At 37.3% G+C, this 16,291-nt stretch overlaps 1 protein-coding gene across 1 annotated transcript in view; it reads right to left on the reverse strand.

Annotated features, from left to right (window-relative positions):
- LOC122798394 (SITS-binding protein-like) overlaps positions 1-9,766 on the reverse strand; it is a 449,240-nt gene extending 439,474 nt beyond the window's left edge. Inside the window, exon 1 of the mRNA XM_044067300.1 lies at positions 9,078-9,766. Within this exon, the coding sequence (XP_043923235.1) occupies positions 9,078-9,542 (465 nt within the window). The 5' untranslated portion in view covers positions 9,543-9,766. The remainder of the gene's footprint in view (positions 1-9,077) is intronic.
- Positions 9,767-16,291: the final 6,525 nt, after the last annotated feature.

Genomic DNA, 16,291 nt, shown 5'->3' on the forward strand with positions numbered 1-16,291 from the left:
TCCCATGTGGTTTACCTGGCAAAGTGTACAAAATGTCCATGTTATTATGTAGGGATGACTGTTAGATGTCTGAGGAATAGAATATATGAGCATTACTATAGGATAAAAAGGCAGGATACAAATAACGCCTTATGGAGACATCTCACTGGTAATAGTATCTGTAGTTCCTTTGATTTTGGCATATTGGAATCTATTAAACCTAATCCCAGGGGTAGGAATACAAAATTATTATTGAGAGAGAAGGAAACAAGATGGCAAATTAAGCTTAATGCATCTGAATATCCAGGACTTAATGACACCATATCCATTAAGTCAGTATTAGAGAAGTATAGGTGAAGATCAAATATGAGGAATATTCAGACAGCTATGGTAAAAGTATTGTTAGTTGAGTTCATAATTGGGGAATATATATATAGCATCACAAACATTAGGCAATTAAGATTTTTTAATATTTTTAATATTTTTAGACACATTTTCATATTTTATGTGAACTGTTTGTTTCATTAGTATATATCTAATATTGAGTTTTTATATTAATTATGTTGATGAACATTCCAAATATATACGTTTTATTTGTGGTAAAAAAAGAAAATTGAGATAGGTAGACGTTGTGGAATCATGCACTGAGCACTTTAAATTTTAATTAGTTTGCATAGGGTACACGTTTTAAGTTTTTGATTGGTTTAGAGCCATATAAAAAGGGAATAATGGCTGTTAGTAATGGTTCTGATGAAATCTACCATTAGTAGATGAAAGCGCTTAACCAGTATTTGATGAGATTTTAATATTTAAATAAAAGGAAAGTGTATGAATTTTCGTGGTCAGTGCATATATCGGTGACTGGGGCTGTTTTTGGTGTTTGTTCAGAGTTATAGTGTTGGCCAGTCCAGTCGAGTGTCATTTTTATTCTGTATTGTGTTCATCTGCTTTACCAATCTTCTTACATTTTGGGTCTTAACTACTTTCTGTAATCTATTTCTTTCATCTGTCTTAATATATCTGTCACTATAGTTCTACCTTAAATAATTTTCTTCTGGATTAAGAGTATCTTCTTTGCTCTCTGCTTCCTGTGAGTAATCTACAGAAAGTTCCAAGTCATGTGAGATATCATCTTCAGATGCACCTTGCTTCATTTGCTGTTCCTTCATATGGGAACACTTTGACCCATTAGTCGGCAATGTCAGAGTTGACACTGTTTCCTGCTCCTTGCTTTGCTGTGCAACTTCAACTGGACTTTCGTACCAGTCTTAACCTGATTAACAAAGGATAAATAAATAAATAAATTGGTATGCTATCAAAATTTTAAAATCTTTTTTGCGAGTAATTACTTCCTCAAAAAACATTATCAAAATTAACAATAGTGACCGATCAAAATAACAAAAGGAAAAAAGTCAACAATTCAAAATCAAATTGTTGACATTTTATTTAACTTACCTTAACATCCGGTGACATTCAACACGTTTTGCAGGGGGCCAAGCCCCCCTGCACCCCCCACACATCCTGCTACATATATATTACAACTCTGAGATCGCACTACAGTGAGGAAAAGTGCAAAGTTCCTGATCCCCACCATAGTGCAATCTCCAATCAATATATCGATCTCACAACAGCAAATGCACATTAGCATTCGCTATTGCAAGTTCAACATTTTCGAAAACATGTTATGAAACTTTGATAAACTGACTTTCAACAATCAAAGTTCGCATAATGGCATTCAAAATTTTGATAATATGCCAAATAAATGTTATATATATATATATATATATATATATATATGTATGTATGTGTAAATATATATATATATATATATATATATATATATATATATATATATATATATATTGTTGTCTTTCGGCTTTTGCCAGTTAGGGGTCGGCAGCACAGCGGAACTCCGGTCCACTAATGATTGGCAGTAGATTTTTATGAACACCGAGGTGCCAACTCGACGTTCAGCCTTCAACGAAGGCACACCCATTTACGCATGTCTTTCAAATGCCCACCCAATCACAGGGAGGACATGCAGACTCCACACAGAAGGCACTGCCCTATATATATATATATATGTGTGTGTGTGTGTGTGTGTGTGTGTGTGTGTGTGTGTGTGTGTGTGTGTGTGTGTGTGTGTGTGTGTGTATATATATATATATCTCCTAGGGCAGGCACCCATACATATTATAATCAATATCCAGGCTTAATCATGTTATAGACTTCCTGGTAAGTTACTGAATGTTACTTCAGCTGCTCTCCAGTTGTCTGCTATATATCAGTATTATGGTGTTGTATTTTGCCCTGAGTATGCAGCTTTATGCCACTTCATGTGCTTTATTTATTACATTATTTATAACTTGGTAATCTGGTAAAGGGGCTTTATAAGCATCTGAGACCTGTTTCAGACATGGTCTAGACCACAAGCTTGATAAATACTGCATTGCATAGCTAATTAACTAGCATGATTAGGGATGGTGAGAGGAAACCTATGTGCCTTGAGCAGGGAGAAGATGCAAAACTTAATATAGACATTTAGCAAAGGACAGGATCAAGCCCTCACAGCTGGAGCTGGCAGGAAAATATCTTTCCACCAAGCTGACACACTTTGGACAATTTGCTGTGTACCATATTCTGTCTTACACACAAGATGTAGTTGAAAAAGGTTCATGAGATGAGACATTCAACTATTTAACAAATGAATATATAAACTTACTGCATTGCCTCACAGTAAGATGCTGTCCGGTTCGATTCTCAGCTAGAGCGTCTTCTGCGTGGAGACACAGACTCCAGAAAAAGACAGTTCCTTCTTGCAAACCTAGCTGCCAGAACTCTCTCCAACCAACCTGTCAGCATTTCAGCAAATGGTTCCACCTTAAAATGTACCTTAAGGGAAAGATTTAAATCAGTTGTACTTTCCAGAAAGTGTACAACCACTCCTAATCCTTGAGGATATTAACACCTTTGCATTCCAACAGTCCAAAAAGCAGAGACAATGAGTCATAATGTACCTGGAAAAGTCAAACCTAGACAGATCTTTTCAACACAACCTGCTTAGGTTATCTGAAGGCAAATAAGATATCTGTGGGCCCTTATTCAGGAGGCAAAAAGCATATTAGATGCTTGTTTGGAAAATGTGTGGGGTCAAATGTATACATTTCAACAACCTCGTCTAAGCATGTTACCTAACCTTTTCACAACAGACTGCATTGGGTCATTAAGTTTAAATGTAATAACTAAGGAAGGCAGATGGGAATAGCATATTTAAAAACATTGATAAGATATAATTATAAAGGTTGCTTATGGAGCACACTATGAGTCACTCACCCTTTCTTCTGCCTTTTTTAAGCATTGAGAGAGAATTTATCACAGAAATGTGCCTGGCAGTTTAGGTGTAGTAATTGACTCAGCTGTACACAGATCCTCACACTCAGTAGAGAGGCATACCTTGTGCCATAAGGCCATAAATCTTGTTGGGGAATATTTTGAAGCATTATCCATCCAGGTGAGCCAGGTTTCACTTTTCTGTACACAGCCTGATGGATCACTCGGCAGGTCAGGTTTCTGGCTTCTTTCCAGTAGTTTATTTGAGTTTGGTGGTTGGTCTGCAAACACGTGCTTCTTACTAGCAGATCACAAAATAGTTCCATGTAACATGACTTTCCAGCCCAGAAGTGTTGCAAACGGCAGTGGAGGATGGACCCTTAGTATTTAGAACATGTAATTTCATAGCAAAAGTGGTTGGTAACTCTCCCTCTTGACCCATTTGGCAACACCACCCTATTTCCTTGGAAGACAGCTTACAGTTTTAAATTTGGGCTTTCTTTAGGGCAGCAAAGACAAAGGTGTTTTCACCTTTGGTTGCTAAACAGGAGGCACTACAAAACGGTATACAAACTAAACATTTGGAATGTGTAAAATCCATCTTAAATTGTCCTTCAGCAGTCAAAGAACATACAATTTGGCTTAATTTAAGATATCATGAAAATCTCCACCCTGAATGCCCTGTTACCCAGGCTTTGGCTTTGGACAGCAAACTTGATAAATTCTTTGGTTATAGCTTAAAGCAGCATAGTAACCAAAGGGCCATTACTAAGATTCAACACTGTAAATCAGCTCTGATTGAGCTAGCAGAGATAAACACAACCCTCAAAAATCTTTACTCTAAATTCTACTCTTTCCCAGCAACTCCCTGAGTTGAAGATAGCTTTCAACTACTGTCTCTTCTTAGCACCACAACCAAAAGATAAATTCAGTCCAAATGAGAAAGCCATGCTGGCTAAGTCAATTTCTCAACATGAGGTCTTCCAAACACTAAGCAGATCACCAAGACTAATGTACCAGGGTCAGAGGGACTGAACTGAGTGAACAAATTGTTACAGCCACATATTGCCTTGCACTCATCAGCTTATTTTGCTTGATTTATTTCTCTTTTGATCTTCCTTACTGCCTCAAAATGTTTTTACCATTGCACTTTCAAAGCCAGATGTGGATCTCAGGCAAGTTATTAATTACAGACCTGTCTGTCTTATTAATATTGAAGCAAATGTTTATGCAAACATTGTTGTTTCCAGGCTGCAGCCAGTGCTTTGTATACTAATTAAGGTTCTTAAAGCCAGTTTCATCAGGGTCATAGCAAGTCCAGTTCACCTCAAGTTTTAATAACATTACTTCAAAGCTCACAGTCTGGTGAGTCCATTTGCTATGACTTTGTTCATAAACTTTGAAAGAGCCTTTGCTTCTATGCACTATGATTATTTCTGGAAAGTGTTAAAGGTGCAGAACTTCCCCACGAGTTCACCATGTGAACGTTAGAATTGCATAATCCCTACACTCTGTGGCACTCAGAGATACACAGATATTCTTTCTCTTCCCATTTAGAAGTACCGGCCAGGACAGTGTTATCTCTCCTTTTCTATTCATATTGGTCACTGGACCACTGTCCAGGTGGTTGCAATCCCACCCATCCCACCAGGAATGATGATCCACAGGAAAGTAAGTTTGCATCCTTCGTTTTGGTGTATGATTCTTTTAGGATGTGCAGTTCAAAATATCCCACTAAGACTGCATCTTTTGGATAAATTGTATTGCTTCTTAGGCTTGTAAGATCACATTTCCAGAACTATGCTATTGCCAACTAACACTCAGCAATTGCTCATCTCCCTTCCTGGCAGATTACCCTCAAAGTGCTCTGCTACTAAAACCTTTCCATATTCCCAGGTATATAGTTACACTCCTCAGTCAGCACTGACTTGTTAAGATTATGAAATCAGTTATTCAGTTTATTCACATAGGTAGGTGGCACAAGGTAAGTACAAAAATACTGAATCCCCATGGGAGAAAGGAGACTTGTTTTTTATGGCTTAGGGGCTTTTGGCAGGGCCTTAACTTTACAGCCAGCTTATCTCTGTGAGGGAGGCTGAATGTTTCTTTACTAATCAGCTGCTTACATGCAGATATCTACCGGTATCTCTCACCCTCCCCAATCCTTTAACAAAATGGTATGAGTTAACATGTACACACAATACTATAGATGGGCCTCAGTAACTTGTATGAAACACTGACTGTATTTGTTTAATTATTAAATCAAAAACATTACTGCGGTGGTGGTACTGCGGTAGCGTTGTAGCCTCACAGTAAGACGCTGTCCTGTTCGATTCTCAGCTAAAGCGTCTTCTGTGTGGAGACATGCGTGAATGGGCATACCTCAAAGGTTGTGCATCAGGGCAGGCAACTCGGCACGTAAAAATCTACTGCCAATCATTAGCGGACCGGAGTTCGCTGTGGCGACCCCTAACCGGGAAAAGCTGAAAAACACAAACAAACAATTAAATCAAAAACATTCATTTTGGCTTGTTTTATTTGAGTATTGTACACGCAGTTACAGTCTGCTAGAAATAACTTTTTTCTTCGTTTTCCCCCAGATTTTGTTAACTGGGTAGGTGGATATTTTCCAGCCAGAACCTGTGAGTAAAGTGCAGAATACAATGTAAACTAACATACAGCTCCAAAACAAACAAAAAATCTTCAAATGTTCAAAAAGGCGAAGTTTTTTGACACTAAATAAGTTGCAACACAGCTATCAGAAGAAGCAGAGACAAATAAGACCATGCATATTATTATTATTATTATTATTATTATAAATTATATTAGGAAGAACACAAAACATTGTTAATTAAATTATTATCCAGCAACTCAAACAATTTGCAGACAATGTTGCTGATGCTTTTGCATTTCTGGATCTATACATTTAATATTTTAGTTCCCTGCCAACTGTAGCCAGAGATGGAAGAATTCTGATTTTATTAGAAATCTGGTACCAAAATCTGTGATTGCTGATTAAAAATGTTTTATTGTCAATAAAAAGTTAGTAATTGGGGTGGAGAAAGTTAGAGTTAGGAAGCTGCTAGTGTGGGGTAGTGAGACAATTTTTATGGATTGAAATAAAAACATGTTACAGATGAGAGATGAGTGTGCTATATATGTATATAGTTTCTTCACTTACAAACTATGTCATATTCTCTTTGACTTGCAAAACATTTAAGATAATTGTCATTTCACTGTCAAGACCTGAAATCTATGTGTTCTTTTCAAGATTCCTTTTAAGCATACTTTTCCACTGTACAAATGTTCACAGAATGTACAGATTTTTCCCATATTTTTGGTCTGTTTCTCATAAAATTATGGTTTTCTGTCAAATCATTGGGAAATCATTCAGGGTTGAAGTCAGAAAGTAATGACAGACATCTGAGTTTCAGACTTCATACCCTTGCAGAAATATGAGATAATGTAAAACCTGTTATTCTATCAACTTCCTAAGTTTGTAAGAGCAATATTTAAAAAGTGTCCATACTTTTGGTCCTTTGTCCCCCCCATTATTTATGGCTTTGTCCAGATTTTTTGCTCTAAGAGGTTGAGAGGTAGGCATTCAAGAAAGTCTCCAGGTTTAATTATCTGCATTCCTTTGTGTGCAAATATGTTGCATCTGTCAAGTAAAACAGATTTTAATTCTTAGGTTTTTAACCTCATTGATCTTTTGAATGTCAGGGTTGACACATTGTTTATGCAATGGCAGCAACTCTCTAAAAAAGGTTATTTTTCCTACATCTTTGCATTTTTACTTCTGGATACAAAACTCTGGATTTTGCTCCTTTTATCTCACATCATTAATTTTAACATCATCTGAACATATTCATAACTGCTCAAAAAAAGAAGTATTTTGCAAATAATTCTCAGTATAAGCTGTGGTCATTTGGGAGGTCTGTCACCTTTGAAAATGTGTTACACATGAAATGATTTTATTACTGCCCTTTTTCTCTTGACGTGTTATACCATTTAATATTATTATACCACTATAATTCATTTCTACTTAGTATAAAAATTATCCATTTCAGTTCTCTCTATTCTGTACTCTTTCCACATCTATTTCTTTTCTAAATCTACTTATTTCTGTTGCACCAAAGCATAGCATATATACTTTCTATATTAACTGTAAATGTATATACCAGTGTGCTCTTATTTTAAAGCTACCAGCCTACATCAGCTGTATAGAGCTATGATTTTTGCCTGTATGTTCTGTTTTGCATTACAGACTTCTCTACTGAATAGATAATTTAGTTCTTTTCATTTCTCTACACTAATGCTCCATTTGATCATTGGGTAAAACATCACAGAAATCATGAAAATGTACCTATATATTTTTCTTGTATCTAAATCTTTTACCTGAATATCCAGAGAAGATATTGTACATTGTAAACTACTTTTAGTTTTACAGTTTTATAAATTTATAGTCTTATATTGCTGTTCTGCTTTTGGACCAGTTCTCTTTAAAGATTAAAAAAAAAATAAATGTAAGTAAAAATATTCATCAGCTATTAAGCTATATCTGAAGTCAGCATAAAACTAGCGCATGTGAATGTCACTAAAACCATCATCTAACCTGTAACTATATAACAAAACACAAGTTACAAAAGATGTCAAGCGATCAGCTACAGGATTAATACTCTGTCAGTAAATCTGACAGCATCAGTTTTGTGGGCTTGCTAAAGCTCACATTTGTCTAATTCTCTAGTACGCCATCTCAGACATGCATATTATTCAGCAGACGATCAGTCCAAAAGGTGCATATGTTAAAAAAATCTGAATGTGGTATCAAAGGGAAAAGAGAACATCTGCTGCTGGACAGTGGTAAACACATAAGCCAGTAATGGACAGATGTGTGGAAGATAGCAGTAGCACATAAAAGTTAAATAAGTGCAGTCTGAACATACATTTCCCCAAGTGAAAACACACATTATATCCACCTGCTTGGCACCTTCCACAGGTAGTATGCAAAAGTGTGAAACTAATAATATCATATTACACTCAGCATATGAAGGTTACCATAAAAGGAGCCAGTGGCCAGTGTGGGCATACCCTATTAACAATGGCAACCAGCTACATAATAAACAGATAAGTAGTGACCAGTAAAACATGTTAGCAATCTTGCTAGTGGATACTTTTCACAATAAATAGTATGGATCACCTATCAAACATAATTTAAAATCTGTAATATTTCCCTTTAAACTTTCTATTCTCAGACTAAATGGACCTAATTTTATTATACCAGTGACTCAGGTTTTTATCTATAATTCTTTTTTCTTGATTCCCACGAACATATTTCCTCGTATGCTATTTTTTCCATAATCTAGTCATCTTTGATACCTACAGATAAGTCCCTTTGTAAAATACATTTCCACTGATTAATTCAAAAGACTGTATAAAGCCTATAGGGCACAAACAGAACAATCTTTCACCATTACTAAGAAAATCATATACTAGATATATATTGTACTATTTCAGAGAGACTGATCACCTATTTTAGGTAACAGTGACAAAATATAAACATTTTAACCTGTAACTTAGTTCTGTTATTCATTTCTCATATACAGCTGAAATCAATCTCAGTAGCACAGATTTTCTTCCTCTTGAAAATATATTTTAATAGATATTGCAGAATATTAGCAACTGGCTCATCCAGAAACAGCTGGGTTATCAGCAAACATTCCAAATCTCAAATCATTTTCTACACTGCTTACAAAATATCACAATACCTTAAGTTTGACTTGGCAGTGCAGTGGTGTCCAGTTTATACTGTAACATTCTGTACCTGCAGAATAATTGGGTTCGAAGGAGATTTTGAGATCAGTAGTAACATCCCATGTATAGCAAAAGTCTGTTTTGTTTAAAAAGCATAAATTTTTTACAAAGGGCACCTCCATATTAGGAAAATTGCCAACATTAATCTCCACAAACGTTTTATCTTCTGTTAGAGTCTGGATAATAAGGGAGTGTGTACTTCTCTCCCAGATAAGCCCACTTAGGCTTCCTTTAATTACCCAGTTCTTGTTTGGTTGATCCATCACTTGCCAATAAATTATTCCAATAGTCATAACAAAAAAGATGGCCACTCCTAGGCAAGCTATAGTTCCTTTCCAGGTTTCATTCATTTCTTTTAATCCTGAGTCCCAGTTTGCATCCGGAACAGAATTAGGTTTCCTGGTCCGAGTGTGAGGCATATTCAAATATTTTGTTTACTTGCATAAGCAACCCTATACTTTTTTATTAGCTTCCATACATCAGTAGTGACCCATAACAGCATTGCTCCTTAACTACTACACACATAGTTCCAATTACATAGCGTAATGAAAGCTAAGTATCCGTAAGTTATACCAGTCTTCAAAAAAGTTTTTCAGTTGTGCTCTTTCTTCATAAATGTCCTAAGAAGTTATTACTTTGAGCAGTCTATTAGACTGTCTAGCAGCAGAAGGTGAAGTGTCTTCAAATAGCTGCTAAGTTGCTTGTCCTGCAGATTTCCCAGCTGTCTGACGTGGATCAAAACAGCAGTTCAGAGCCCAACAGAAAACGATTAGGTTACAGTCTAAAAAACACTTTTACTTCACAGGGTAGGGTTATGTATAGACCTGCTGCAGAGTAAACTTAAACATGTCAACTTCAAAATTAAGAAATATTAAAATATTAACTATGTCTTTGCTTTACTTCTCCAGATATTTGGTTAACAGTTTAATAATTACTACTTATTAAAATAAAATATTTTTCCTATACTTGAATACTCAGTATTCAAGCATCATCATATGCTCATAAAGGATATTTAACTGGATCAGAAAACAGATTATATGTAAAGGCATGGCCTAGAAGAATGTCTTAGCACTGGTGTGTAGAAGCGATTGACTGACTTTTAAATATTAACAGACTACTCAAGGTTAAGTGCCCAAGTGTGTTTCCAGTCATTTCCAGGCTTTGGGGAATCTGGTATTCAGAAAATGAACCATTTGAGTGCAGGAATTTGTGAGCTAACTATATGTAAAGAGCAGTGTGGTGTCACCCTGAATAGGCCCCAGCTATTGTTAACAGAACTGGAATACAGAATGGAATCTTGATTAGTTAATTAGGGCCAATTAGCCTTAATACATTTTAGCAAATATATTTTTGAATACACTGAAAGAAACTTTTGTTGCAGAATTTACATTTCCAGAAAATATTAAATCACATGCAAATCAATGCCTAATAACTTCATGTGACTCGGTAATCGTTTGTTTGAAGAATTTGTGTTATAGTTTATTTCCAACACAGAACTCAATACAACATTTCCCCTGCTGGCTTCCAGCTGCTAAAAGCATTTTCCAGAATAGTGAAATGGAAAACTCAGAGGTTAGTTTACCTGCTCAAGGTCACAGAATGAATATTTATCACATGAATGTTTTAAACATCTCGGCTAACTTCCATGCTGGTGTTATTAATATTCAAAGACTATGACAAACGTGACTTACATCTTTGTATTAAGTGAGGTGATGAGTAGATGTGACATACTGACCTGTAAACTAGGGAAAAAAGAAAGTTGATGTTGATGAGGATTCTGATTGTTTAAGTTTGGTAAGGCTTGAATATGTTCTCCTGTTCAGTACGTTCTTAATTCCTTTAATTACCATGATTATTTTCAGAAATAAGATACATGTAGTCTTCCATAGCAAAACACTGCTTAAATTACATATTTTCAAATACAGTTTCAAAACTGTCATTTCCCTGTCTGTTTTTCTCATACAGCAGAGAAAGGAAAACATTTGAGACTTGCCAAAACTTGAGTATTTCTCTTTACTTTGTTGTATGGAAAATTCAGAGCTTATTACATAATTTAGCAGCAGGGTATGGTGCATAAAACATCATTTTCCTGGGGTTGTCAATCTGTAATGCTGTGATGACAGTTGTGTGTATTTATGAAAAGTCTTCATGTCTTTGTCACAAACCCTTCAGAAATACCACGCAGGAAAAGCACCAATGCATGCTATAGTTCATTGTACAATTGTCACATGATAAACAAAATGTTCCAACAAGTTTCAGTACCATGAGTTGAAGGACACCTGTATGCAATATTCAGAAAAGCATGCCAATAAGGGGCAGGGGTAAGGCCCACCTGTATGCAATATTCAGAAAAGCATGCCAAAAAGGGGCAGGAGTTATTGATATAGGTAGGACAAGGAATAAGGTGCATTGAGGTGCATTAATGGTAATCAAAGGAAAAGCAAGACAGCAACAGTTTTTATGTATTTTAGAGCAGCTATTTATGAAGCATATACTCAGCTGGACTAAGCACACAAGGAGATATGCTCTTTAAATTAGCAGAATTGGAAGGAAGACATACATCAGCTCATTGGTCCATGGCAGGAAAGTGTGTCTAGTCTCCAAGTGTCCTGAACTTGAATTAGACAAAAAACTCTAGAAAACACCCTAAGCATGCATTTAGTGGTGAGAGACCTGTGCACACAGGTTGACATCAACCTTACCTATGATCACCATGTCTTTACAGTGGCAAAAAGGGCATTCTGTATTGTTCATCTCATAAGAAAAGGCATTGCCTCCAGAAAAAAGAAGTTATAACCTCCCTGCACTCTTCCCTCATCAGGCCAATAATTGAGTACAATGCCTCTTTTGGTGTGTACCTTTCCAAGCACCTGCAGCAACTGGAGAGATCACAAAGGTTCCTCACAAGGAAAATTTAAGGTCTTCAGCATCTGTCCTATGTGGATCATCTGAAATCACTATCACTTTATTCTGTTTCATACAGACTACTCAGAGGTGATCTCTGCCTTGCATATAATGCAATCTTTGACCCTGCTTTATTAGAAATGCTGCATATCTGCAAGTCAAATGGTACACGGGTTACTCACTCTAAAGAACTTAACCCGGTATGTGACATTAATAGAACCTGCTGGAGGGACAGATTTGTCTCCTAGAGGTTACCACACCTTTGAAACAGACTTCCACTTCATGTCAAATAGAGCACATCATTGATCCTCTTCAAATGCAATCTAGTCGATTTGATGGGTAACTGTAAATTCACCCCGAGGGTTCCACGTGTGTCCCTCTTGGACAAGGGCAATAGGTGCTGATCGTGAAAATAAGGGTAGAACTTGGCTAGCCTTGTTAAGGCCCTAGGCCATTAGGCCATTAGCCTAGTTACTTCCTGTTGTCATAGGATCATAAGGAAAATAGGAGGTTACTAGCCTATTGGCCCGGATGCCCTTATAAGCCTAGCCAAGAGTTTAGCCCATGTTTAGCCAAATCAGCACCCAATGCTCCTGTCCGGCAGGGACATGAGTGGAATCCCAGGGGTATATTTTCTGCTTCCCATCCAGTTATCCAGGTTGCACTTAAAAAGGGGTAAAGAGGTACTCTGCTTGATGTGGAGAGGGAATCTATTCCATAGATGAGGGAGTCTCTGGGACAAAAATCTGTTCTGCCATTCCCATTTTTTAGAACATTGTTATGTTGGAGTGGGAAAGACGGTATCTTAATGATTCAGGTTACAAGCAATACTGGAAAATGTATTGTCACTTTTTGGATGACATTTTCACTGCATGGAATGGGCCTGTCCATGAGATCAATAACTTTATAGAGTACTGTAATTAAACAGTATTCTTTAAATTCACTTCAACTGGCAATCTGACACCATCCACTATTTAGATGTTGAGTTAAAAAAGGATTATGTTAATAAAAGATACACAAGTAACATTTTCAGGAAACCAACCTACTCTAACAGTTTGCTTCACTTTACCAGTTGCCACCTGTACCATCAAAAGAAGGGATTGGTAAAGGGGCAATTTGTTAGATTGGCCCGCATGGTTTCTGAGGACAATGTTTTTCAACAGGAAAGTGAAAAATTAATTAACATGCTTATGGCACGTGGTTACCCCAGCCTAATGGTACAACAGATTTTTTCTGCGGTACATACTAACAGGGAGAATATGTTTTACAGACCCGTTTTAAGAGAAAATAGTGACAGTTTTGGCCTGGGGAGCAATGAAGGGACTGAACATAAGTCCAGTTTTCATAAGGCTTTTGTTACCACCTTTTCTAATGACTATTTGGACATTTCAAACATTTTGAAAAAGAATTGGAACATTTTTAAATATTTTGATGGGATTCTGGAACATGTTGGGACAGAACCCAAGTTTGTATTTAGAAAGGGTAAGTCTATTAAGAATTTTCTTGAGACTGGCAACATCATTTTCCTACCACTGAGCTTTAGGAAACATGGCACTTATAAATGTGGCTCTTGTCCACAATGCCCACACATTTTGCAAGGCGATAGTTTAATGGTTAACCACCAAATGATTAGACCCAATTTTCATTGTAATTGTAACACTAAAGGCATTGTTTATGTGGCTCAGTGTAGTGTGTGCCCCAAATGTTATGTGGGAAAAACACAAAGACGCTTTAGGGATCGCATGTATGAACACTCCTTGGATATTAGACAACACAGAAAACTAATGCTCTGGCAAAACAGTTTTCTGATCACAATTTTTTTATGTTTTGCAATAGAGCAGGTATGCCCAAACCCTCAGGGTAGGCCGTGGAAAGATATCCTGGAGTTAAAAGAATTACTGTGGCAAATTAAGTTACAAGCACACATTTGCCCAGGGTTAAAATGATTATTGTAGCATAAGTTGTGTTTTAAAGCTTAGGTCTTATTTGGTTTAGATTTAACTGTGAACATTTTTATATAAAAAAAAGGGGGGGGGGTTCATTGAAGGATTGCACTGTGTTTAAATTTTCAAAGTATGTCTTTTTAAGTAACAATTGAATAATTGGTCAGGTGGTGTGTTTTGTAACTGCTTAAATTACCTTTCTGTTTGCTTGAGTAGATTCTGATGAAGTCTTTAGCTATAAGCTGATGAAAGCGTTTAATCTACTTGTGAATAAAAGGAAGAATTTTATTTTGGTGTGGACCTGCTGTGTACACTTGGACTGTTTCATTTTTATCTGGTTTTGTGTTTGGTTCCTAGTTATGCAAGCTGTTACAAGGCATTTGCATTGACAAAATAAAGGAATCTCTGGGAATCTGTGTTCTGGCATGAGTAGTTCTTCCAGTCTATGTTTGGGAAGTTAAAGTTACCCAGGATCAGGGTAAAGGGTTGAATCTTGATAGATTCGAACAGGTTCAAATAGGCAGCTTGGGCATCTTGAGTCAGATTTGGGGGCTGGTAGCTAGCTATGATTTGAATAGGGGTCTTGACAATGGTTAACTGCACCTGGAGTGTCTATTGTGCATCATACTGTTTGACCAGCCTGGAGGTGTGTATGTCTTTAATGTATATTGAAACTCCACCTCCTTTGGCTTTACTGCCCACAATTTGGGGTCTGAATGTATGATAGGATGAGTAACCAGGTAAGGCTGGGGTGCTCTCCGCAACCTTGAACCAGGTCTCCATGACTGCACAGATGTCAGCATTCTCCAGGGTTAGGAATGCTTGCATTGAGTGCAGTTTCATGTTTAGACTCCTAGCATTTAGCAGCATGACCTTTAATTTGTGTTTTGTTGAAATTTCTATGTTGGTAACCTCATCACTTTTCCTAAAAAAGGTACTATAGGGGAGGCAAGAGCCCTTGCCAGAAGCCTGAAGCCCAGGTGAGACAGATGTAGGCCATCTCTGGCAAAGCATTTTGGTCTGTCGATCATATCCTCCCAGGCTGTCACATACTGGATCCTCCTGGAATGACACCAGAAACTATGCCATTTGTTAAAATCAGTCATTTTCTGTTTGTATTGGGGTATCATTCTGGGTGATGGCAGAATGCTGCTTAAGGTTAGGGACATACCTGCCTGGGACACATAATCAGTGAGCTCAATCATGTCTCTCTTCATATAGTCCAGAGGGGTACATCTCAAGTCATTCACGCCAACATGGACTATGACAGAGTCATAACAGTACCTATTGTTGACAGGCTTGAGTGCGTGTGTGATCTGGTGGATTCTGGCACATAACAGACAACTAACCGTGACTTTCTCCTTATCCAGCCCAGTGAGTGGCACATACGTGTGTCTCACAGTGAAGTCTCCTATGACTAATATGTTTGGTTTATGGTGAATCCTTAGTGGTTGTGAGGCACAGGTGTGTGGACTATGCATGGTATGTGTTGTGGAGGGCTGTGGAGATCGCGTGTGTTTTTGCCTTGGAGGTCTCCTTTGTTTGGGTATGTTTATGTGGAGGACCTCCACATATGTAGTTGTGGCTGGTGTATGAGGTTTAGTGATTGTGTTGGCAACCTTTTCAATGTCTGATATACTGGCTTGAGGGAGAGAGAGCTTGGACTCTAGGTTCCTAATATAATTGCATCTCTCACAGATTGTGTTCCTAGGTGGTAGTAGTAGATGGTTGTCCATGTACATGAGGCAGTTGCTACACTGTCTTAGGATGCCCATATCAACCAGACTGGCAGGAGAAACTGTAGGAAATTGTCCATTCATATTTGTCAGAATCTGAGGGAGAAAGGCCAGGGTGAGCTACGGGGTGGGCCTAAAGCACAAGTGCTTAAACCAAAACTAAGAGCTTAGAATAACACTTAACAATTTAGACAGGCTATAAACAAGCAGTAATAAATGCAACAGAAAAGACGCAGTTGAACACTTTAGAGAAAAGGCAGCAAGCAAGTAGCAGGAAAAAGCAAAGCAAGATGAAATAACAGAGTAGTAGGAAGAAACACAAATTATTAAAATATAAGCATGATCCTTTCATCCTGTAAACCTGAGTGTTCAGATATGTAGCAAAGATGTCTATTTTGTATAAAAAACAGAGTCTTACTGTTTGTTGAAAAATTGAAGTGTACAGTTGTCATTCACATGCTGGAAACGTTTGTCTCCTGAGGGAATCTACCAGCTTATTGTGTTCCCATAGAAGCTACATTAAGGATCAGGCTGTGTTTTGGTTGCCCATTGTCGTATTGAGAGTTGATAAGACCCTGTGCCTCT

Source organism: Protopterus annectens, chromosome 3.part1 (genome assembly GCF_019279795.1).
Source record: "Protopterus annectens isolate FY-2018-M chromosome 3.part1, PAN1.0, whole genome shotgun sequence".
Lineage (NCBI taxonomy): Eukaryota > Metazoa > Chordata > Ceratodontiformes > Protopteridae > Protopterus > Protopterus annectens.